The 26,051-nt window shown below is 50.9% G+C and overlaps 1 protein-coding gene across 1 annotated transcript in view; it reads left to right on the top strand.

Annotated features, from left to right (window-relative positions):
• Positions 1 to 26,051, top strand: part of clmpa (CXADR like membrane protein a) — a 205,849-nt gene that overhangs the window by 156,532 nt on the left and 23,266 nt on the right. Inside the window, exon 3 of the mRNA XM_072486663.1 lies at positions 14,527 to 14,731. Within this exon, the coding sequence (XP_072342764.1) occupies positions 14,527 to 14,731 (205 nt within the window). The remainder of the gene's footprint in view (positions 1 to 14,526; positions 14,732 to 26,051) is intronic.

Below are 26,051 nucleotides of genomic sequence, written 5' to 3'. Positions count from 1 at the left end.
GGATTGTGTACGGGGGTGATAAGGGAGGACCAGATGTGATTTGTCAAAGGCAGGCAGTTAACGGCCAACGTCAGGAGGCTCTTGAATGTCATCACGATGCCCTCCGAGGGGAAGGAGGGGGAGGTAGTGGTTGCTATGGACGCGGCGAAGAACTTCGAGTGGGTGGAGTGGGAGTATTTGTGGGAGGTCCTGGGCAGTTTGGGTTTGGGCATAGCTTTGTAGACTGAGTCCAGTTGCAGTACCAGGTGCTGGTGGCGAGTGTGCGGACGAACTGAGTGAGTTCGGACTACTTTAGACTACATCGGGGACAAATCAGGGATGTCCACTCTCCCCACTGTTGTTTGCCTTGGCAATAGAGCCATTGGAGACGGCGCTGAGGGCGTCAAAGGACTGGAAGGGGCTAGTCCGGGGGAGAGGAGCACAGGGTCACGTTGTATGCGGACGACCGACTCCTGTGTATTTCTGACCCGTTAGGGGGGACGGGAGAGATTATGCAGATCTTAGGGGAATTTGGTCGGTTCTCGGGATATAAATTGAATATGGGGAAAAGTGAAGTTTTTGTGATCCAGGCAAGGGGGCAGGAGAGGACGCTGGGGCAGTTGCCATTTAAAGTGGTGGGAGGGAGTTTTCAACACTTGGGAATCCAGGTGGCATGCGGGTGGGAGCAGTTACATAAATGAAATCTGGCCCAGTTAGTTGAGCAAATGAAAGAGGACTTCCGGAGGTGGGACATGCTCCCGTTGTCACTTGCGGCGAGGGTACAGACCGTAAAGACGATAGTTCTCCCGAGATTTTTGTTTGTTTTCCAGCATCTCCCTATTTTTATACCAAAGGCCTTTTTCAGGCAGGTTAAAGCTGTGATTTCTGGGTTTGTATGGGCGGGTAAAACCCCGCGAGTCAGGGAAGTGCTATTGGAGCGGAGCCGAGCGGGGGGGTGGGGAGAGGGTTGGCCCTACCGAACTTTAGGAATTACTACTGGGCGGCAAAAATAGCTATGATCAGGAAGTGGGTAGTGGGGGAGGGGTTTGTATGGGAGTGGGTAGAGGTGGCCTCATGTAGGGGCACAAATTTAGGAGCACTTGTGATGGCACCTCTGCCATTCTCGCCGGCCCGGTACTCCACAAGCCTGGTGGCGGTGGTGGCTCTGAGAGTTTGGGGACAGTGGCGGAAGCACATGGGAGTGGAGGGAGCATCGGTGTGAAATTACGATTGTGAAGCCAAGAAACTGTTATGCTTTGACAGTGCGACTAACCTTTGCCACTGGCTCAAAAGATATGACGGCTTGTCACTTATATAGGGTGCTTGAAAGTCTTGGTATAGAAAACAAATAAAGGCAGAACATTTGCAACAAAGCATTTCTTTCTCATTCTTCCATCAAATTTAGAGGATGGGATTATTGCGCCCTTTCTGCTGGTGGGATCTCCAGGTCCCACCAAAGGTTACTCTCCACGATGGGTTCCCCGATGACGTGACCAGTGAGCAACACAAATGGCCATTCCCATAGATGGGACCGAACGATCTCACTGGAGACCAATGGCAAGCACTGAGGGGAGGAGAGGGTAAGCTCTCATCGGGGGACCTCCGTGCCCGTTTGCTCATTTCCTCGCTTTTCTCCCCTCTATTTTATTGCTGGTTCGGGCCGATTTTCTCCTGGGCAGATTGTGGGGCATGGCAACTTTTGACACAAATTGTGAAATAATGCAGTGATGGGAATAATCATCATCAGTGCTGTGTTTGCTTCATGGCTGTTAATAATAATAATAATAATAATAATAGCTTATTGTCACAAGTAGGCTTCAATGAAGTTACTGTGAAAAGCGCCTAGTCGCCACATTCTGGCGCCTGTTCGGGGAGGCTGGTACAGGAATTGAACCGTGCTGCTGTGCAGAGAGACCTGGGTGTGCTAGTGCATGAGTCGCAAAAAGTTGGTTTTCAGGTGCAACAGGTGATTAAGAAGGCAAATGGAATTTTGTCCTTCATTGCTAGAGGGATGGAGTTTAAGACTAGGGAGGTTCTGCTGCAATTGTATAAGGTGTTAGTGAGGCCACACCTGGAGTATTGTGTTCAGTTTTGGCCTCCTTACTTGAGAAAGGACATACTGGCACTGGAGGGTGTGCAGAGGAGATTCACTAGGTTAATCCCAGAGTTAAAGGGGTTGGATTACGAGGAGAGGTTGAGTAGACTGGGACTGTATTCGTTGGAATTTAGAAGGATGAGGGGGGATCTTATAGAAACATATAAGATTATGAAGGGAATAGATAAGATAGATGCGGACAGGTTGTTTCCACTGGCGGGTGAAAGCAGAACTAGGGGGCATAGCCTCAAAATAAGGGGAAGTAGATTTAGGACTGAGTTTCGGAGGAACTTCTTCACCCAAAGGATTGTGAATCTATGGAATTCCTTGCCCAGTGAAGCAGTAGAGGCTCCTTCATTAAATGTTTTTAAGATAAAGATAGATAGATTTTTTGAAGAATAAAGGGATTAAGGGTTATGGTGTTCAGGCCGGAAAGTGGAGCTGAGTCCACAAAAGATCAGCCATGATCTCATTGAATGGTGGAGCAGACTTGAGGGGCCAGATGGCCTACTCCTGCTCCTAGTTCTTACGTTCTTATGCTGGCCTTGTTCTGCATTACAAGCCAGCTATTTAGCACACTGTGCTAAACCCGCCCCATGTATTAATGCCATTAATGCTGTTAATGCCAGTACTCTGGAAAGAAATAAAGGCAACTGAAAAAAACAATTTTTTAAATATAAATTTAGATTACCCAGTTCTTTTTTTCCAAATAAGGGGCAATTTAACGTGGTCAATCTACCTACCGTGCACATCTTTGGGAGATCCACGCAGACACGGGGAGAATGTGCAAACTCCCCATGGACAGTGACTCGGGGCCGGGGTCGAACCCGGGTCCTTCGGCGCCGTGAGGCATCAGTGCTAACCACTGTGCCATCGTGCTGCCCCAGAAACAATTTGTTACCAGATGAAAATTTTCTGTGATGATTTAGTAGAAACTGAAACATTTGCCCACAATGCCAGGGGTAATATCTTTTGAGTTAGTGGGGTTTTGTTTTTTGAAAGGATCACCTTGTCTCTTCAAAACTTTTCTGAGCAATGCCCTTTTCCCTCCTAGCTTAAGTGGTAAGTAAATATTAGTATGTGCAAGCATCCTCCAGCAGCAATGACTGCTGCTGCTACGTGCAGAACCCACACATTTTATGATTCATTTTAGGAGATATTGCTCTGTATCTAAAGACAGACATTAGTTTAATTTTTGAAAATTGAACACGTGTTCTTTTTTTTGTTCATCCAGTCAGCTATTTTCTTGTCATTCACTTCAGAATGTTTGACATTAGGCGTTTTAGATAACTCTGCCAACGCAGTGCACCCTGCACATTCTGACACACAGCTTTTTGACTCGAAGGCAACCGATAGTGAAGAGAATCGAGCAAATGAGAAAAAGTTATTTCATTGTGCCGCTTCGAATTTGATGAATGGTGGGGGTGGGAGGGTGGGGGCAGGTGGGTGGGGGGCAGAGAGAGTTTCTCTTTTGGGTGCAATTGTGTATTCCAGTGCAAATTGTTCCCCAAATTGTGCCCTTTTTCAATAGCGTTTCTGTTCCAAAGTTTTCACTCAAACTCATTTGCATTTCACTGAACGCCAAGTTTGCCATGAGCAAGCACATTTTAAAATGTAATCTTTTTAAAACACGTATCTTAAAAAAAAAATTCTCAGTGATGTTTGATTAAAACAGATGATTAGGTTTATCACAAATCATAAATATTTTAAATCACAGGTCCAAATGTTTGCTCTTGATGTGGGTGTGCAGAGATAGGAGAATACACCATTCTGTGAGCCCAACCTTTAAATATGGCTGCGTGGACATTAGTCTGGGGAGGGGGAATGGATGCAGGCTGAAAAGGTGTTGGGGGAGACAACCTAGGAAGAAGTGAGAACGTTACCAGGATTGAGGTGGGCTGGAGCGAAGACTTGCCTCGGGCTTCTGGCACTGTGTCCAAAAATAATGATTAAAAAGAAAAATGTCCGTCCAGCCCCTAACCCTCACTCCCCCACTAATTCCCCATCCATGCAATCTCATGCCATGAACATCACCCCCGTCCCCCCAGCGCCTCATATCCTCCATGCTAACTTTTCCCCGCCACCCAATTACGTGGCCATTTTGTAGCCCCTATGCTAACTCAGGTATCTCCACCTACTTTATGGTCCTTCAAGCTGCTTATTTTGCCAACTTAGTGTCAACTCACACTAACCCATTCCCTAACTCACCACCATTTGTTCTTACTGCTAACAAGCCAACTCACCTAGAATCCACCATGAGCAGACCCTAGGGCCGACGGAGAGTTCAGATAAAATAAAGTTCCATCAAATTTGTGTGGCATGGTGTCACAGTGGTTAGCACTACTGCCTCACAGTTCCAGGTTCAATTCCATCCTCGGGTGACTGTCTGTGTGGAGTTTTCACTTTCTCCCTCTGTCTGCGTGGGTTTCCTCCGGGTGCTTTAGTTTCCTCCCACAGTCCAAAGATGTAAAAGGCCAGGCTATATTGCCCCTCAGTTTCAAAACAGTTAGGTGGGGTTACTGCGTTACGGGGCTAGGGTAGAGGTGAGGGCTTAAGTAGGGTGCTCTTTCAAAGGGCCGTGCAGACACGATGGGCCGAATGGCCTCCTTCTGCACTATGATTCTATGATTTTTTTTTTCTATAAATTTAGAGTACCAATTAAGGGACAATTTAGTGTGGCCAATCCACCTAACCTGCACATCTTGGTTGTGGGGGTGACACCCACACAGATATGGGGAGAATGCGCAAACTCCACACGGACAGTGACCCAGGGCCGAGATTCAAACCCAGGTCCTCAGTGCCGTAGGCAGCAAGGTTAACCACTGCACCACCGTGCTGCCCTACTATGATTCTATGATAATAAAGAACTTTGACCATTACAGACTTTACTATATGCATTTTCTTTTATTACATTTACATTCCTTCAACTATATAAAGCCTTATAACAACAAACTTTTCATTCATTGCCCAAGCCCTTATAGCGAAAAGCATTGGAATTCACTGTCCCACATAATAGAGTTTATAAGCACTTGGAGCTGTCAATCAAACTGGTAAATAACAGTCACCCTACTGTGATAATGGGTGGTTGTGAAATCAGTCATGCAGCATGTAGCGCACAAAGACTCCGAGAGATGAATAGGGTGAAGTCGATGAGGCTTTATTAAGCGTGACTATTCCCCCTCAGTTCAGTAGTAGACTGGCTGCGGGGGAGGACCCCAGGTACTTATACTCCGCCTTCAGGGCGGAGCTAGAGGTCAACGTCCAACCAGGACCCGGGATCTGTCAGCCAATGACATCATGGCTTCACAGTCCCACATGACCCCTAATGCATACTACCACATTCACCCCTTGTTAAAAATGAACCCGGCGGGGTGATGCTTCGCATGGTGGTAAGGGTTTACAAGGCTGGTCCTGGGAGGAAAACTTTCGCATGTTATTACAGTATGTACAAGGTTTTTTTTGTTTCAAACTATTTACAGTAATTGTCAGGAAAAGACAAAATGTTCTCGTTAAAAGTCCACATATTGTACTGTTAGATCGACGCCACGAGTCGGTCGGGCGGTCTGGTCGTCCGTGTTGATCGCCTCGGCCCCGGTGGTGGTGGTGGTGCTTGTTCCGGTGTTGTCGTCTCCGGGAGCCTTACGGTTTCAGCTTGGACTTCATTCCTGGTCGGGCCTGGGAGGAGGACTGATCCTCCTGGGAAGGGGGCGGTCGCGGGGTGCGGCGGTGGCAGGAAGTGGGGGGGTTGGGTGATTGGTGTCGGGGGGGTGTGTGTGTTGCCGGCGGGCGCCAGATCTCGCAGAGAGACCGTGTCCTGTCGGCCGTCGGGGTACTCCACGTAAGCGTACTGCGGGTTCGCGTGAAGGAGGTGAACCCTTTCGACCAACGGGTCCGACTTGTGCGCCCGCACGTGCTTTCGGAGCAAGATGGGTCCTGGGGCCGCCAGCCAGGTCGGCAGCGACGTTCCAGAGGAGGACTTCCTGGGGAAGACAAGGAGGCGCTCATGAGGCGTTTGGTTAGTGCTAGTACACAGTAGTGACCGGATGGAGTGGAGGGCGTCTGGAAGGACCTCCTGCCACCGTGAAACTGGGAGGTCCCTGGACCGTAGGGCCAGTAGGACGGTCTTCCAGACCGTGCCGTTCTCCCTCTCTACTTTCCCGTTCCCCCGGGGGTTGTAGCTGGTCGTCCTGCTCGAGGCTATCCCGTTGCTGAGCAGGAACTGGCGCAGCTCGTCACTCATGAAGGAGGACCCCCTGTCGCTGTGGACATATGCGGGGCAACCGAACAGTGTGAATATGGTGTTCAGGGCTTTAATGACTGTGGCCGCGGTCATGTCAGAACAGGGGATGGCGAATGGGAAGCGGGAGTATTCGTCCACCACATTAAGGAAGTATATGTTGCGGTCGGTGGAGGGGAGGGGTCCTTTGAAATCCAGACTAAGGCGTTCAAAGGGGCGGGAAGCCTTAATCAGGTGCGCACCATCCGGCCTGAAAAAATGCGATTTGCACTCTGCGCAGATGTGGCAGTTCCTTGTGACAAAACGGACCTCCTCTAAGGAGTATGGGAGGTTGCGGGACTTGATAAAGTGGTAAAACCGAGTGACCCCTGGGTGGCAGAGGTCCTCGTGGAGGGTTTGGAGGCGGTTAATTTGTGCGTTGGCACATGTGCCGCGGGATAGGGCATCGGACTTTCAGCTTTCAGCTTTCCGGGACGATACAAGATCTCGTAGTTGAAGGTGGAGAGCTCGATCCTCCACCTTAAGATCTTGTCGTTTTTGATTTTGCCCCGCAGTGCATTATCGAACATGAAGGCTACCGACCGTTGGTCCGTGAGGAGAGTGAATCTCCTGCCAGCCAGGTAATGCCTCCAATGTCGCACAACTTCCACTATGGCTTGGGCTTCCTTTTCCACTGAGGAGTGGCGGATTTCTGAAGCGTGGAGGGTTTGGGAGAAAAAGGCCACGGGTCTGCCCGCTTGGTTAGGGGTGGCCGCTAGAGCTACGTCGGAGGCGTCGCTCTCTACCTGGAAGGGGAGGGACTCGTCGATGGCGCGCATCGTGGCCTTTTCGATATCCGCTTTGATGCGGCTGAAGGCCTGGCAAGCCTCTGTCGACAGAGGGAAGGTCGTGGTCTGTATTAGGGGGCGGGCCTTGTCTGCGTACTGGGGGACCCACTGGGCGTAGTATGAAAAGAACCCCAGGCAGCGTTTCAGGGCTTTGAGCAGTGCGGGAGGGGAAATTCCATGAGGGCGCGCATACGTTCGGGGTCGGGGCCTATTATCCCATTGCGCACTACGTAGCCCAGGATGGCTAGCCGGTTGGTGCTAAAAACGCACTTGTCCTCGTTGTACGTGAGGTTCAAGGCTTTAGCGGTCTGGAGGAATTTTTGGAGGTTGGCGTCGTGGTCCTGCTGATCGTGGCCGCAGATGGTTACATTGTCGAGATACGGGAACGTGGCCCGCAACCCGTGTTGATCAACCATTCGGTCCATCTCTCGTTGGAAGACCGAGACCCCGTTTGTGACGCCAAATGGGACCCTTAGGAAATGGTATAATCGCCCGTCTGCCTCGAAGGCTGTGTACTTGCGGTCACTTGGGCGGATGGGGAGCTGATGGTAGGCGGACTTGAGGTCCACGGTGGAGAAGACTTTATATTGGGCAATCCGATTGACCATGTCGGATATGCGGGGGAGAGGGTACGCGTCTAGTTGTGTGTACCTGTTGATGGTCTGGCTATAGTCTATGACCATCCTTTGCTTCTCCCCTGTCTTTATTACTACCACCTGTGCTCTCCAGGGACTATTGCTGGCCTGGACTATGCCTTCCTTTACTAACCGCTGGACTTCGGACCGAATGAAGGTCCGGTCCTGGGCGCTGTACCGTCTGCTCCTAGTGGCGACGGGTTTGCAATCCGGGGTCAGGTTTGCAATCAAGGACGGGGGTTGCACCTTGAGGGTTGCGAGGCCGCAGATAGTGAGTGGGGGTATTGGGCCGCCGAGTTTGAAGGTTAGGCTCTGTAGATTGCACTGGAAGTCTAATCCCAGTAATGTGGGAGCGCAGAGTTGGGGAAGGACGTAGAGCCTGTAGTTTTTGAACTCCCTCCCTTACACCGTTAGGGTAACTATGCAGAAGCCTTTGATCTGTACGGAGTGGGATCCTGCAGCTAGGCAAATCTTGTGCGCTGGGATGGGTGGTCAAAGAATAGCGTCTTACCGTGTCGGGGTGGATAAAGCTCTCCGTGCTCCCGGAGTCGACTAGGCATGGTGTCTCGTGCCCGTTTATCAGCACCGTTGTCGTCGTCGTCTGGAGTGTCCGGGGCCGAGCTTGGTCCAGCATCATTGAAGCGAGACGTGGTTGTAGTAGTTGAGCGTCTTCTTCGAACCCCGTGGAGCCGTCCAAGATGGCGTCGGGGGTGAACAAAATGGCTGCCCCCATGCATCGCACATGGCTGGGGGGTCACAAGATGGCGGCGGGGGTGGACAAAATGGCCACCCCCATGCGTCGTACAGGTCTGGGGTGGTCCAAGATGGCGGCGCCCTTCCTCCCCTCGTGGTGGCCGGGACACAAAATGGCGGCGTCTGCGGGTCGCACATGGGGCGCTGGGGGGGTTGGGGAGCGTTAGGAACGCGCGGGGCTCCCTCATCTCTGGGGACAGCGGTGGTCGGGACCCAAAATTGGTAGCGCCGGCGGGTCATACGTGGGGCGCGGGGGAGGGGGTTGGGGAGCGTAAGCGGCGTGCAGGGCTCCCTGTTCTCCCGGGACCGCGGTGGTCGGGACCCAGAGTGGCTGCGCCTGCGGGTCGTACATGGGGCGCTGGGGGGGTTGGGGAGCGTAAGCGGCGTGCAGGGCTCCCTGTTCTCCCGGGACCGCGGTGGTCGGGACCCATAGTGGCTGCGCCTGCGGGTCGTACATGGGGCGCTGGGGGGGTTGGGGAGCGTAAACGGCGTGCAGGGCTCCCTGTTCTCCCGGGACAGCGGCGACCTCGCGGGACCGGCACACAGCCGCGAAATGGCCCTTTTCCCCGCAGCTCTTGCAGATCGCTGCGCGGGCCGGGCAGCGCTGCCGGGGGTGTTTCGCCTGGCCGCAGAAATAGCAGCGGGCGCCCCCGGTGCGACTTGGCGTTTGGACCGCGCAAGCCTGTGGGGTGTCCGGGGGGGGGGTGGGTTTGTCGTGACTGGTACGTACGGAGCCCAATGGGCTGCCGCGCGGTCGGGGCCGTAGGCGTGGGTATTTCGCGCGGCCACGTCTAGGGAAGCTGCTAGGGCCCGTGCCTCTGAGAGTCCTAGTGACCCTTTTTCTAGAAGTCTTTGGCGGATTTGGGAGGAGTTCATACCTGCCACAAAAGCATCGCGCATTAATATGTCCGTGTGTTCATTTGCGTTCACCGACGGGCAGCTGCAGGCTCGTCCCAAAATTAGTAGCGCGGCGTAGAATTCATCTATCGATTCTCCGGGACTTTGCCGTCTCGTTGCGAGTTTTTAGCGAGCGTAGATCTGGTTTACTGGGCGGACATAGAGACTTTTTAGTGCTGTGAACGCCGTCTGGAAATCCTCTGCGTCTTCGATGAGAGAGAAAATCTCCGTGCTTAACCTCGAGTGCAGGACCTGTAGTTTTTGGTCTTCTGTGACCCGGCCGGTGGCCGTTCTGAGGTAGGCCTCAAAACAAGTCTGCCAGTGCTTGAAAGCTGCTGCCGCGTTCACTGCGTGGGGGCTGATCCTCAGGCATTCCGGGATGATCCTGAACTCCATAGTCCTTTAGTCACGCTTAACAAATTGTAGCGCACAAAGACTCCGAGAGACGAATAGAGTGAAGTTGATGAGGCTTTATTAAGCGTGACTGTTCCCCCGCAGTTCAGTAGTAGACTGCCTGCGGGGGAGGACTCCAGGTACCTATACTCCGCCTTCAGGGCGGAGCTAGAGGTCAACGTCCAACCAGGACCCGGGATCTGTCAGCCAATGACATCATGGCTTCACAGTCCCACATGACCCCTAATGCATACTACCACACAGCATTAATCATGCAATGGAAATCATCAGGCTTATGTTTGATCGGTCTGTTGATAGTTTCAATCGGTTTTTACAAGTGTACACACATTTATGTTTACTTTTAACACTTCCAAAGGCCACCTGACCTTCCCCCAAATGTGTCCTTGGACCAGATCTAAAAAGGTACGTTACGGGGAACCCTGGCTATCCAAATGAATCCATCAAGTTCAGACCAGCTCTCACCTTGTCTAATTTGCATATTTGGGTTTCACACTCCTGGTCTACCAAATTCCCAGCTGATGATTTAAATGCCTGCTGCTTCCGTAACCCTGCGTGCATGAAATGCACCTCCCCTCCAATCCTGATCCCATTAAAATGGGAAGTGCCACGATCAAGGTCAGGAGATTTTCACTATTTTTGTCTCTCCATCATGGTGAAAATCCTTAACCTCTGAGGAATCCAATTTTCAGTGACCCAAATACACGTTTAAATATGCATATATTATTTTCTAATTACACTGGGGAGGGGTCAGTTTTCTTGGAAAATAAAAAGAAGAGCTTTTAAAACATGCTTTAGAGTACTTACACCCAAAAGAACTAGATTAAATTTTCTAGCCCCTTTGAAGGAGCACGAACAAGCATAATCAGCAAAAACTCCCAATGCTAATCACTTCATCCTGGGGGCATGGCTAATTTTGTGCGTCTACTTGTGGTGCAATGTTTTTAAAACTAACGCGAAAGGAAACTTGAATTGCACCAGACATAAGTTGCGACGAATGTAAGAAATTGTCACTTTTTACAGTTTTTTCAGTCATGTTATTAAAACCTGGTTAAGATGCATACAGACAGTATGACTGTGATTAAGATGTCATAAAAGTTAGGTAAGCATTGATTTGCAGGTGAAATGTTCTGCTAATAGATCTTGAGAATGATTTAGTTATTTATAGAAAACTTGCGAATGGGATCTTGTTTATGTTTGAAAGAATCCTGGGATGTAGATAATTTATGAGGGGTATTTTCTTTGATCCTGGCAAAACAAGTCAAGGGACATCATGCAAGAAGAGACAAACAAATGCCTTTTGCTTTGGGTACAGATGATCTGATTAATTGGAGGAGCCAGGTCTATCTGAAAAAGCAGTTGGTCCTCGAACTCATCTTGATCAGAGGTGTTTCAGTTTGGCCCTAAAAGATTCTCGCTCCTGCACTGAGAAAAGCAAGAGGGTGGTGAATCTGTGGAACTCAATGCTGTAGGAGGTTGTGGAGGCCAAGTCATTGAGTGTCTTTAAGACAGAGATAGATAGTTTCTTGACTAATAAGGTAATCGGGGGTTATGAGGAAAATGAGAAAAATATCAGCCATGATTGAATGGCAAAGCTGATTCAATGGGCCTAATGGCCAAATTATACTCCTATGTCTTATGATATTATGGTCTGAAGTAGAAACCTGGTTGTTAACTTTATTCATGAGTGGCATTTAAAATATATTGGTTTGCTTAATTGGAATATAGTGGCAGGTTTAGGAAGTAAGCTAATGTTTTCTTTTTCACTAAAGACCTGCTGTAACTGTTAACTGTAAAGCACCTTCTTTGTTGCTAATATGGTTAATTCTGTGTTTAAGTTCAAGTTTCTTTTAACATAAAAGATACCTATGGGTCAGACCTGTGGTGTAGTAACATTTCTGCACAGTCTCATAAATTGCAAATTGTTGCGTACTCGTCCGGCATCCTAACAGTTATACTTAACATTTGGTGAGCTTTTGCACTGGTGAAGCTGCTTTTAGCCAAATTGCACGGAGACAATTTCCAAGTGAAACTCCAGACCTTAATGTTTTGCATTGGGGTGCAAAATGGCAAGTACAAAGGATACTGAATTATTTGTTCTTCGTTTTGTGCACCCAATAAGATATCACTTGTTGTCGACTTCAGGAAAAATACTTCCCTCAAAGAAGTTTAGCTTTGTGACCTCTGGTGGCCTTTCTTTCCTGAGTATCTTTTTAAGACATCTTCATTGGAAGGTTGACTTATTCTTTCAACTTCTTTCATCAATGTTGCAACCTCTCCAGTAGTGGTCCGACACCTTCACTGAGAAAGTTATTTTCTTTCCTTGCTCTTTCCTAACTGGTTCCTGCTGCTTTTTGTTATTTTTGAACATTGGGCAAATCCTTTTGTGCTTTTGATTGCGTCTTTGTCTCTCCTTAGAGCACTGCAGATGCTTTTTATATGCTCGTGACGGTTTCAGGTGAGCGGTTGTATATCAGTTTCAGTGCTCTCCTCCTGTTGCACTTTCATTTCCCATCAGATCCTAGCAGAAGCAGCGCCGACAAATTCAGCAATAGTTCTTGAAAGACAATTGAAAAGATACGCTCTGTGCTGCTCAGAACAAAATCAGTTTAGCAAGTTCATATCAAGGGCAATGGTGAGAAACTGTATGTTTGCCACTAGTTGCCATTTTAAAAATTCTTGGTGCCAAAAACTGCATTGAATCTGATGGATTCTGCAAAAATCGCTGTCAGGATCTTTTTTTAACCCAACCAATCATTTCCGCTGTTTAATGTGATTTCATTACTGTCTTTCAGTTACTGTCTTGTGCTGCAATGTAGCTCATGATCTATCTGTGAGTGACCGCTTTGAAAAACAGGAGGAAATTTGAACAGCCATTGGTACATGTGACAAAAATAAAGCATTGTCGTTTATTATGGATTATCGTAGTATTAATTCTTGCTGATCTTTGTCACTTAGCTGCGTTAATCATATTTAATTACATGCCCGTGGTGGACATAAACAGGAATTCACTTCTGCTCCAATAAGCAGACACAGGCAGAGGCTGTGGGGGTTGGATCAGGATGTGCATGTTTGTAATATGTATCTCTGCAAATAAATGTTTTTGAAAGTATGTAAAGATTGGCTCCAGTTTTATGCTTGACCACCTAATTTCTGGAACATACCAAGCCGCAGAGAACATGCATTGTGGACTGTATGCTTAAAACATTAATATGCATCATTAGCTGTGATGATCTGATATGAATCTTGTTGTGACCAAAGGCAAAGACTTCTTGCATAGCCAGATATACAGGATACAACAAGTTTATTCTACTACATCAATAGTACTCCACAATACCATACAGTACTCTACTCCACTCCCCTCAGTCCTCTTCCCTGACCTGCTCCCAGGTAGGGATTTATATCCTGTGGGTGTTCCTCCAATTGGGAAGAAGCCCTGCCCAATTGCTCATTACCTTGCTGTGGAATAGGAGTTTGGCTGTGAACACAAAGACCCTCCCATCCACATGATCCTTTCCCATTACCATTTGTTTCATTACTGGAATGCTGGTTAGAGAGTTTGCCCCATTCTCCACTTACACCATTACTAGTGTTCCTGTTGGATGGAGCGTTAGCCAAGCTCCAATGCGAGACGGAAGTAGAGTGCAAGCCCCCAATGGTACCAGCCCTTGTCTATGGCAGTACCCTGGGACTGGTAGGAGGATCGGAATCCCAAACATTGCTTCCAATATCCTTTTGTACAGCACCTGGGGAGTTCATATTCCAATGTGTAGGAGTTGAATCTGACACAATGTAGGTCCTGATTCCTTAGGGGGTCATAACACATTTGTAGGCCATAAAAGATGATTTCATGTGTTAGTGTCGATTGGGTGCAAAACTATTCGCGTTATTATGCCCAATAGCATCCCTGGTATTTGTCTGGGGAAGTATGAACATCATACGATGAAGATACTTAAGCTCCAAAAGATGATCTTGACCAACACACATCCTTGACAATTGGCAGTCTATGAATGGCTGACCAGACATTAAAATCATCACAAAAGTCTTTTCATTTCCTTCTCTCTGGTCGATTTCTCACTGTGAGTCTTTGAAGAAATGCGTATGAAAAATCACAAGATTACACCCTTTAAAATTACAGGTCGGCAGTTAAATGATGATGGACGGCATGGTGGCACAGTGGTTAGCACTGCTGCCTCACAGCTCCAGGGACCCGGGTTCAATTCCGACCTCGGGGACTGTCCGTGTGGAGTTTGCACTTTCTCCCCGTGTCTGCGTGGGTTTCCTCCGGGTGCTTCGGTTACCTCCCACAGTCCAAAGATGTGCGGGTTAGGCAGTTTGGCCATGATAAATTGCATTTTAGTGTACAAAAAGGTTGGGTGGGGTTACTGGGTTACGGGGATAGGGTGGAGGTGTGGGCTTAAGCAGGATGCTCTTTCCAAGGCCGGTGCAGACTCGATGGGACGAATGGCCTCCTTCTGCACTGCAAATTCTATGATTCTATGATAAATGTAAAGTGCTTGGATCATTTCCTTGAATGACCAGTACTGCTGTACCCTAAATAATATTCTAGGCAGAGCCAAATCTTGCAGCATCTATCTTGAGCACAAATTTCAGGGGCTCTACTTTTGCTTGAAAATTAGTTGCAATTATGCTCTTAGAGACTGATCTAATTATATTCCGTTTGAATCATAGGTGATCGCATATTCTTCAGGTGCAGTGTATCAGAATCTAAGTGCAAAACTGAGAGGACGAATCTCCTTTGCAGCAGATTACCTGCTGGGGAGTGCTTCCATTAAAATATCATCCCTGCGTTCAACAGACTCCGGACTGTACACCTGCAAAGTGAAAAATGAAGGAATCTATGACTTGAAGACTGCTATTAATCTTGTTGTTTTGGGTGAGTGTCCAGAAAAATGTAAATTTTAATATTGGGTTGTTTTGTAAAGTAATGAAAGATTTCTGTGGGCTTAGTGTTAAAAAGTGGTCATAATAATGTCAAGACACACGACAAAGATCAGGCAGACATTCTTTTTTAAAAAAATGTTATTCTCCTTTTTCACATTTTCTCCCAAATTTACACCCACTAACAATAAACAATAATCAGTAACAAATATGTCAATCCCCATGACGATTTTGGGGTTATTCCCTCAGTCTGGTCTCAGTAAATATACCAAGTCGGATTGTAGATATTGATTTATTTTATTTCAAATAGCTTGCAAGCTCCACTCACTCTGATAAAAGGCAGGAGACAACTTGTCTCTTGAAACTTCCAGAGCGAGTGGAACAAAGGAGCACAGCATCTGATTTCACAGACAGGATTCAGCATCGAGTTTCACATACCCACGACCAAATAAGGTAATGGTACGAATACAAGATTCTTATAGGTCCTTTTCCCACATTCCTTGACCTGGCCATATAACCTGACCTTAACAACCACTGATCCTGATAGGCCCATTATACATTCTTCCTCCTTGGGCCTCTTTCTCCCAGCATCCTTTGCAGCATCCTTTGTGCAAAGAACCGGTCCTAATAGTTACCCATCCCCCTCTCGCCCATGCTTTGCCCAATCCCTTTGTTCACTCCCTGCAACCCGAATTAATGTCCATAATGCACTATTCTAACTGGTCATCCCAGTCTAATGCTCTTTTCTTCAGTTCAATTCCTCACCCATAACAACGATCCCATCCTCCCACCAAACCCCAAACATTAGCCCGCATGTTCACACAAACAGATGACAAAAAGGAATTAGCGATCACCCATAGTCGCCATTATCACATACAGCCCCCTCCCCCCAACCTTCCCACCCACCCGCCCCAACTAATGTTCGATGTTATCCAGTTCTTGAAAGTGCATAATAAATAATGCCCATGAATTGTAGAACCCCTCCATCCTTCCCCTCAGTTCAAACTTAACCTTCTCAAGAGTCAAGAATTCCAACAGGTCCCCCCGCCACGCCAGGCTGCTCTCCAACCTATCAGGATCCGCCTTTGGGCGATCAACGAGGCAAAGGCTACAACATCTGCCTCCGCACCCATTTCCAACACTGACTGGTCCGACACCCCGAATATGGCCTCCCGGGGGCCCAGGTCCAGTTTCACGTGCACCACTTTAGAAATTACCCTAAACACCTCCTTCCAGTAATCCTCTAGCTTTGGACAGGACCAAAGCACATGAACGTGATTAGCGCGCTCCCCCCCGCCCCCCCCCCCCCCTTGCAACTTTCACACTCGTCTTCTACTCCTTCAAAGAATTGGCTCATCCTCGCCCTCGTGAGGTGTGCTCTGTATACCACCTTCAGCTGTATCAGCCCCAACCTCGTGCACGAGGTGGAGGCATTCACTCTCCGGAGCACCTCACACCAGAACTTCTCCTCCATATCCTTTCCCAACTCTTCCTCCCACTTTACTTTGATCCCTTCCAGTGGTGCCTTCTCCTCTTTCAAAATAGCTCCGTCAACTGTCGACACTACCCCCTTCTCCAGTCCCCGTCGTCAGCACCTCCTCCAGCAATGTGGAGGACGGCTCCACCGGGAAGCTCTGTATCTCCTTTCTGGCAAAATCTCGAACCTGCATGTATCTAAACATTTCCCCCTGCTCCAGCCCATACTTCGCTTCCAGCTCCTTCAATCCTGCAAACCGACCCCTAAGAAACAAATCTTTTAGTGTCTTAATCCCCCTTCTCCTCCCATTTCCGAAAATTTCCATCCCACTTCCCTGGCTCAAATCTGTGGTTCCCCCGAATCGGCATTTCCCTTGACGCCTGCCCCAAACCCGAAGTGTTGGCGAAACTGCCTCCAAATTCTCAATGAAGCTATTATTACCGGACTCCCTGAATATTTCCCCGGGCTCCCTGGGGCTATCGGGAGCGGCGCTGTTGCTAGTGCTTTCAATCCCGACTCCCTGCACAAACTGTCCTCCACTCTGACCCACTGGGAATGAACCCCTCTGACCCAGCTCCGCACCTTCTCCACATTCTCCGCCCAGTAGCAATACATCAGGTTCGGAAGACCCAAATCCCCAACCTGCCTTCCCTTCTGTAGCAACACCTTTCTAACTCTGGCCACCTTCCCTCCTCATATGAACAAAGTAATCCTTCCTTCAATCTCTCTGAAAAAAGCCTTTGGCAGGAAAATCGGCAGGCATTGAAAAATAAACAGAAATCGCGGCAACACGTTCATTTTAACCGCCTGTACCCGACCCGCCAGTGACAAAGGGAGACCATCCGACCTTGCCAGATCAGCTTTCACTCTCCCCACCAAACTAGAAATGTTGTACCTGCGGAGCCCCCCCCCCCCCCCCAATCGCGGGCAACCTGCACCCCCAGGTACCTAAAGTGAGTCCCTGCCCCACGGAATGGCAGCTCCCCCCCACCCCCGGCCGAGACACCACAAAATACTTACTCTTGTCTAGATTTAGTTTGTACCCAGAGAAAGACCCAAATACTCGAAGCAGCTCCAATATTCCCCCTATCGACACACTCTGATCCGACACGTATAACAGCAAGTCATTGGCATATAAGGACACGCTATGCTCTATCCCCCCCCCCACACTATTCCTTTCCATACTCCCGAACCTCTTAATGCGATGGCCAATGGCTCAGTCGCGAGTGCAAACAGCAGGGGGGACATAGGACATCCCTGCCTAGTCCCACGGTGGAGAGAAAAGTGTCTCGAGCTGATGTTGTTTGTGCGGACACTTGCCCTCGGCTCCTTATATAGTAGCTTTACCCAGTTCACAAATCTTGGTCCAATCCCAAACCACTCCAGAACTGCCATCAATTTCCCCCATTCTACCCGGTCAAATGACTTCTCAGCGTCCAATGCCACAACCACCTCTGTTTCCTTCCCCTCCGCCGGTGCCATAAAAATGTTCAATACCCTTCTAACGTTTGAAAAGAGCTGCCTCCCTTTGACGAACCCCGTCTGATCTTCACCTCTCACCTTTGGGAGGCATTCCTCCAGCCTACCCGCCAGTCAGGCAGACATTCTTAACCAATATGATTTTTCATCTGATTTGTCTCCCTCGCAGCTGGGATGTCCTGGTGCTGCTAAGGGTGAATGGGGTTTTGGCTGGAACGCCAAAGTTTCCATTCTCGCTCGCAACGGGCAAGAACAGAGAATCCCGCCCACTGTTTTTACACTCTCCCAATAATGACACCACTGTAGTCTTTCAGTGTTGAGTCTTTTCAGCTCCTCAATCTGTAAGCGCTAGGTTCCAATGAACTCTACTGCTGTTTCCCAATTGCCATAAGGCTTGACAATTAAGTAGAAAGAATAAAACGCCACAGTATTGTGTTCTCTGGAAATTATTAGACACTTTGACCAGTTTATTCTTACAATCTATTACCCAGGTGCCCTTATGAAAATGAAGACCGCATTTATGACTTTAGAATGGAGCATGAATTATATGTTTATGGCCTGGGCCGATTATCCCCACCTTAAGATTCACTTTCTCCAAAGACTGCACTTGGTCTTCATTTCTATTGTACAAAGCCACTGGAGTTCGACGAGTTATATTAAAAGTCTTGCATATGGCGGACACTTCCTGTCAGTGCCACGTTTAGTTCCTGTTACCCTTTTTCTGTCATGTTTTGTTGATCATATCCCCGTTGTTATTGAAAAGGGTATTCTTCATGAGCAATACCTTTGGAGATATGTTGCCATTTACATTTTTTTTTTTAACGGAGTTTTTTTTTAATTTAAAGTGCCAAATTCTTTTTTTCCAAGTAAGGGGCAATTTAGCGTGGCCAATCCACCTACTCTGCACATCTTTGGGTTGTGGGGGCGAAACCCACGCAAACACGGGGAGAATGTGCAAACTCCACACGGACAGTGACCCAGAGCCGGGATCGAACCAGGGTCCTTGGTGCCGTGAGGCAGCAGTGCTAACCACTGTGCCGCCGTGCCGCCCGTCATTTTTAATTTGAATTTGCATCGGATTCATGTTCATGTATCATCAACATCATTGAATAATCCTTGGATACTGTCTGTGACAATATGTATATTGCAAAGTTAATGAAGGGTTAACAATTTAATGTAAATGCATCCAACCACGAGAAGGCGATCCAGCGCATACACGTGGATCATGCAATATCCTTGATTCTGGGAGTAGGTAATTAGGTGATGATGCACGATCAATGACCACTAAAGCGAGGTTGTAGTCCAACTGAAGGCTTTACTAAGCTAGATGTTTCCCCCAGCAGCTCGGGTACAGAATGAAGGCTGCTGGGGCGGCATGGGTTCTTATACCCCGCCTAGCAGGGCGGAGCTACCATACATCCTAACCAAGAGAAAGCATACAGTTTCTACCAATAGTGCTTCAGCCTATCAGGTACCGTAATACCTACAATACCACATTCACCCCCTGTTAAAAAGGAGTCCGGCGGGGTTGGTGGCCTGAAACTACAAAACATGGCAACGTGGTAGAATTAGTTATGGAGGTACCGTAATACCTCCGTACAGTGTTTTGTAACTATTTACAATTCTGATAGTTATGTACATTTGATGGTTTACATTTACAGTTTACAATTAAAATGGAGCAATTAATTTACAGTTTACAGTCTACAATTTGCAATGAAGCAATCAGTCGATCGGGGGCCCTGGCTGTCCTCTGTGATCGTCGGAGCTTCGGCGCTGACGCCGGTGGAGGCGTGGGCGTCTGTGACTCCGGGAGCGTGGCTTTGATCTCCATGGCAGCTTCGGCACCCCTAGACGGCGCTGGTGGGGAAAACGGTTGACCTGGGAAGGGAGCGCCTGCGAGGAGCGTCGGTGGGTGGGGGGAGGGTGGGACTGGTGGCTGAGGTGTGTGTGGGGTTCCGGCGGGCGCCAGGTCCCGTGGGGAGACCGTATCTTGTCGGCCGTCGGGGTATACCACGTAGGCGTACTGGGGGTTAGCATGGAGCAGATGGACCCTCTCGACCAATGGGTCCGACTTGTGCGCCCGCACGTGTTTTCGGAGCAGGATGAGTCCGGGTGCTGCCAGCCAGGTTGGGAGCGAGGTCCGAGGAGGACTTCCTGGGGAAGACAAGGAGACGTTCGTGAGGTGTCTGGTTGGTTGAGGTACAAAGCAGTGACCGGATGGAGTGGAGGGCATCCAGGAGGACTTCCTGCCAGCGGGAGACTGGGAGATTCCTGGACCGTAGGGCCAGTAGGACGGTCTTCCAGACCGTTCCGTTCTCCCTCGCTACCTGACCGTTACCACGGGGGTTGTAACTGGTCGTCCTGCTCGAGGCGATGCCCTTGCTGAGCAGGAATTGACGCAGTTCGTCGCTCATAAAGGAGGACCCCTTATCACTATGTATGTAAGCGGGGAACCCGAACAGTGCAAAGATGATATGGAGGGCCTTGATGACGGTGGTTGCGGTCATGTTGGGGCAGGGGATGGCGAATAGGAACCGGGAGTACTCGTCAATCACGTTCAGGAAGTACGTGTTGCGGTCAGTGGAGGGGAGGGGGCCTCTGAAGTCCATGCTGAGATGTTCAAAGGGACGGGAAGCCTTTATCAGGTGCGCTTTTTCTGGTCGGTAGGAGTGCGGTTTGCACTCCGCACAGATTTGGCAGTCCCTGGTGGCTGTCCTGACCTCCTCGATGGAGGAGGGCAGGTTGCGGGTCTTCACAAAATGAAAAAAGCGAGTGACCCCTGGGTGGCAGAGGTCCTCGTGGAGGGCTCAGAGGCGGTCCACTTGTGCGGTGGCACATGTGCCGCGGGACAGGGCGTCAGGAGGCTCATTTAGCTTCCTGGGACGATACAAGATCTCGTAGTTGTAGGTGGAGTGTTCGATCCTCCACCGCAAGATTTTGTTGTTTTTTTATCTTGCCCCACTGTGCATTATCAAACATGAAAGCAACCGACCGTTGGTCCGTGAGGAGAGTGAATCTCCTGCCGGCCAGGTAATGCCTCCAATGTAGCACAGCTTCTACTATGGCCTGGGCCTCCTTTTCGACTGAGGAGTGGCGGATTTCTGAAGCATGGAGGGTACGAGAGAAGAAGGCCATCGGTCTGCCCGCTTGGTTGAGGGTGGCCACCAGAGCTACGTCGGACGCATTGCTCTCGACCTGGAAGGGGAGGGACTCGGCAATGGCGTGCATCGTGGCCTTTGCAATGTCTGCTTTGATGCGGCTGAAGGCCTGGCGGGCCTCTATCGACAGGGGAAAAGCTGTGGATTGGATCAGGGGACGGGCCTTGTCCACAGAGTTGGGGTCCCACTGGGCGTAGTATCTAAAAAAGGCAGCGCTTCAGGGCCTTGGAGCAGTGAGGGTGGGGGAACTCCATAAGGGGGTGCATGCGATCAGGGTCGGGGCCAATAACTCCATTTCGCACTACGTAGCCGAGGATGGCTAGGCGGTCGGTGCTAAACACGCATTTATCCTTGTTGTATGTAAGGTTAAGGATTTTTGGGGTCTGGAGAAATTTTCGGAGGTTGGTGTCGTGGTCCTGCTGGTCATGGCCGCAGATGGTGACATTATCGAGATACGGGAATGTTGCCCGTAAACCGTACTGGTCAACCATTCGGTCCATCTCTCGTTGGAAGACCGAGACCCCGTTAGTGACACCAAAGGGAACCCTTAAGACGTGATCGAGCGACTTCCGGTTGCGGCTATGCCTAGGTAGGTCGCACGTTCGGCAGCTCCCGCCGGGAACGGACTTTCAGGCTCATCAGAGGGGCCCCAACGGCAATTGTTCGACGGCTTTCAGTGTGGGAAGGTGACAGCAAGGTCCCCCCCCCCCCCCCCCCCCCGACATTATATGGATTGGACCAGGAGTGGAGCGGTTAAAAAAGTGATCCTGGTGCAGCGAAAAGTGCGAGGGAGGAAAAGCAAGATGGCGGCGGGTGGAGACCAAGCAGCGTGGGCGCAGTGGTCGCAGGCGCAGCAGGAGTTTCTTAAACGCTGCTTTGAGGAGCTGAGGACAGAAATGCTGGCGCCAATGAAGGCGGCGATTGAGAAGCTTGTGGAGACCTAGAAGGCCCAAGGGCGGCGATCCGGGAGGTGTGGCAAAAAGCCTTGGAGAACGAGGACGAGTTCTTGGGCCTGGCGGTGAAGGTGGAGGCGCACGAGGCGCTGCACAAGAGGTGGGCGGAAAAATTCGAGGACCTGGAGAATAGGTCAAGGAGGAAGAATCTTCGGATTCTGGGTCTCCCTGAAGGAGTGGAAGGGCCGATGCCGGGGCATACATGAGCACGATGCTCAATTCGCTGATGGGCGCGGGAGCTTTCCGAGGCCCCTGGAGCTGGATGGGGCTCATTGGGTCCTGGCAAGGAGACCCAAAGCCAACGAGCCGCCAAGGGCTGTAGTGGTGCGGTTCCACCACTTTATGGACGGAGAGTATGTCCTGAGATGGGCCAAAAAAGAGCGGAGCAGCAGGTGGGAGAACGCGGAGATCCGAATTTACCAGGACTGGAGTGCGGAGGTGGCTAAGAAGAGGGCTGGTTTCAACCGGGCTAAGGCGGTGCTCCATCAGAAGGGAGTGAAGTTCGGGAAGCTGCAGCCAGCGCGATTGTGGGTCACGTTCCAAGATCGGCACCACTATTTTGAAACGCCTGATGAGGCATGGAACTTTATACAGACGGAAAAGTTGGACTCAAATTGAGGGTTTGTAGTGGGGGGATGTTTACTGTGTTTACTGCGTTTGGGGAATGTTCTTTTTGTTTGAGTGCTGGGTGGGGGTGGGTGAATGGATTTGATGTGGGGGCTGTGGGAGAGTGTGGGCGTCGGTGTTGGAGGGGCAGGGCCCCACGGAGAGAGAGGGGGGGGTGGAGGCCCGGGGATGGGGAGTTGAGGTAAGGCCGCAAAAAGGAGCTGCGCCGGGGGGAGGCAGGGCCGGCTCAGGAAAGCGCGGGATTTCCCCCACGTTAGGGAAGGACGGGGGTGGGGCCGGGGGGGAAAGGCAATGCTGGAGGGGAGCGCACACTGACTGCCAATGGGTGGAGGATTCTCACACTGGGGGGTCGATGGAATGGCGGGAGAGGCCGGGGTCAGCAGGAGTCAGCTGACTTACGGGAGTGTCATGGGGGGAGCAAAATGGGTAGATGAGGATCGGGGGGGGGGGGAACTGGGTTGCTGCTGCATTGGCCAAAGGGGAGCTGGAAGTAAGAGAGGTAGTCAGGGCGGGGGTCCGCCGCCTGGGGGACTGGAGGGTGCGGGAGGGGTGGGCACGTGGCCGGCCTAGAAAAGGAGATGGCTCGACCGGGGGGGGGGGGCGTGAGTAGCCCCCGATCCGGTTGATAACTTGGAATGTGAGGGGCCTGAACGGGCCGGTCAAGAGGGCCCGGGAGTGTTCGCGCAGTTAAAGGGACTGAAGGCAGACGTGGTTATGCTCCAGGAGACACATCTGAAGGTGGCAGATCAGGCTAGGCTGAGAAAGGGATGGTAGGGCAGGTCTTTCATTCAGGGCTGGATGCGAAGAACAGAGGGGTCGCAATACTGGTGGGTAAGCGGGTGTCGTTCGAGGCACTGAATATTGTAGTGGATAATGGAGGTCAATGTGTGATGGTGAGTGGTAGGTTGCGGGGGGGGGGGGGGGGGGGGGGGGGGGGGGGGGGGTGGTCCTGGTGAACGTATATGCCCCGAATTGGATGATGACGGATTTATGAAACGCATGCTGGGTCGGATTCCGGATCTGGATGTAGGAAGCTTGATAATGGGGGGGGACTTCAACACGGTGCTGGAACCAGCACTGGACCGTTCTAGTCCAGGACGGCTAAGAGGCCGGCTGCGGCCAAGGTGCTCAGGGGGTTTATGGACCAGATGGGGGGGGGAGTGGACACATGGAGGTTTGCCAGGCCGCTGGCCAAGAAATTTCCTTCTTTCCCACGTCCATAGAGCCTACTCCCGGATAGATTTTTTCATTTTGAGTAGGGCGCTAATCCCGAAAGTGGAGGGAACGGAATAGTCGGCCATAGCCATCTCGGGCCACGCCCCGCATTGGGTGGAGTTGGGGAGGAGAGGGACCAGCGCCCGCTGTGGCACCTTGATGTGGGACTGTTGGCAGATGAGGGCGGGTGTGGGGGTGTATTGAAAGATATTTGGAGGCCCACGACAACGGGGAGGTGCAGGCGGGGGTAGTCTGGGAGGCGTTGAAGGCGGTGGTCAGGGAGAGCTAATATCCATTAGGCCCACAGGAGAAGAGAGAGGAGAGGGCGTGGTTGGTGGGGGAGATTTTAAGGGTGGACAGGAGGTATGCAGAGGCCCCCGAGGAGGGGCTACTTAGGGAGCGACGGAACCTCCAGACGGAATTCGACCTGTTGACCACGGGGAAAGCAGAGGCACAGTGGAGGAAAGTGCAGGGGGCGATGTATGAGTATGGGGAGAAGGCGAGTCGGATGCTGGCAGATCAGCTTCGTAAGAGGGGAGGCAGCGAGAGAGATTGTGGAGTTAAGGATAGAGGGGGGAATACGGTGCGGAGTGCGGTGAGAATAAACAAGGTATTTAAGGACTTCTATGGGATCTGTACAGGTCTGAGCCCCAGAGGGGGAGGAGGGAATGCGACGATTCCTAGATCAGCTGAGGTTCCCGAGGGTGGAGGAGGAGGAGGTGGCTGGCTTGGGGGCGCCGATTGGGCTGGAGGAGCTGGTTAAATGATTGGGGAGCATGCAGGTGGAGAAGGCCCCGGGGCGGGATGGGTTCCCGGTTGAATTCTACAGGAAATACGTGGACCTGCTGGGCCGTTGCTAGTGAGGACTTTTAATAAGACAATGTCCAGGGCACTGATTTCTTTGATCTTGAAGCGGGACAAGGATCCATTGCAATGTGGGTCGTATAGACGATCCAGCTCCTCAATGTTGACGCTAAGTTGCTGGCGAAGGTTCTGGCTACGAGAATTGAGGGCTGTGTCCCGGGAGTGATTCATGAGGACCAGACGGGATTTGTGAAGGGGAGGCAGCTAAATACAAATGAACGGAGGCTCCTCAATGTGATTATGATGCCCTCGGTGGAGGGGGGAAACGGAGGTAGTAGCAGCTATGGACGCGGAGAAGGCCTTTGATCGGGTGGAGTGGGAGTATCTTTGGGAAGTGTTGCGGAGGTTTGGGTTCAGGGAGGGGTTCATCAGTTGGGCGGCTGCCTATATAGAGCCCGAGTGGCGAGTGTGGCTACGAACCGGCGGAGGTCGGAGTACTTTCGGCTGTACCGGGGGACGAGGCAGGGGTTGCCCCTTATTCCCCTTGTTGTTTGCACTGGCAATTGAGCCGCTGGCCATGGCACTGAGGGAGTCCAGGAAATGGAGGGGACTGGTCCGGGGGGGAGAGGAACGCGCGTGTCGTTGTATGTGGCGGATCCAGTGGAGGGGATGGCGGAGGTCATGCGGATCCTTAGGGAGTTTGGGGACTTTTCAGGGTATAAACTCAACGTAGGAAGAGTGAGCTCTTTGTGGTGCATTCAGGGGACCAGGGAAGGGGGATAGACGAGCTACCGCTGAAGAGGGCGGAAAGGAGCTTTCGGTACCTAGGGATCCAAGTAGCTAGGAGTTGGGGGGCCCTGCACAAGCTCAATTTGACGTGGTTGGTGGAGCAGATGGAGGAGGATTTTAAAAGATGGGATATGCTGCCACTCACTAGGCGGGTGGGGTGCAGTCGGTCAAAATGACGGTTCTCCCGAGGTTTCTCTTTGTGTTCCAGTGCCTTCCCATTATGATCCCCAAGCCCTTTTTCAAACGGGTAAGCAGGAGCATCATGGGATTTGTGTGGCGACTAAGACCCCGAGGGTGAAGAGAGTGTTTCTGGAGCGTAGCAGGGACAGGGACGGGGGGCTGGCGCTGCCGAATTTGTGTGGCTATTATTGGGGCAGTCAATGTGGCGATGATCCGTAAGTGGGTCATGGAGGGAGAGGAGGCGGCGTGGAAGAGGCTAGAGATGGCGTCCTGTGTGGGCACGAGTCTGAGGGCGCTGGTGACGGCACCGCTGTCGCTCTCGCCGACAAGGTTATACCACGAGTCCAGTGGTGGCGGCGACGCTGAAGATCTGGGGGCAGTGGAGGCGACACCGGGGCGAGGTGGGAGCCTCGGTTTGGGGTTTCGTCCCGGGAAGGATGTATGGGGGGCTTCAGAGCTGGCATCGGGCAGGGATTAGAAGAATGGGGGATCTGTTCATCGATGGGACGTTTGCGAGTCTAGGGGCGCTGGAGGAGACGTTTGGACTACCCCCGGGAAACGCTTTCAGGTACATGCAAGTGAGTTTGTGAGGCGGCAGGTGAGGGAATTCCCGCTGCTTCCGGCACGTGGGAC

Source organism: Scyliorhinus torazame, chromosome 21 (genome assembly GCF_047496885.1).
Source record: "Scyliorhinus torazame isolate Kashiwa2021f chromosome 21, sScyTor2.1, whole genome shotgun sequence".
Taxonomy (NCBI): Eukaryota; Metazoa; Chordata; class Chondrichthyes; order Carcharhiniformes; family Scyliorhinidae; genus Scyliorhinus; species Scyliorhinus torazame.
Note: the sequence above shows the minus strand (reverse complement) of the source record. Positions and strands in the feature narration are given on the sequence as shown.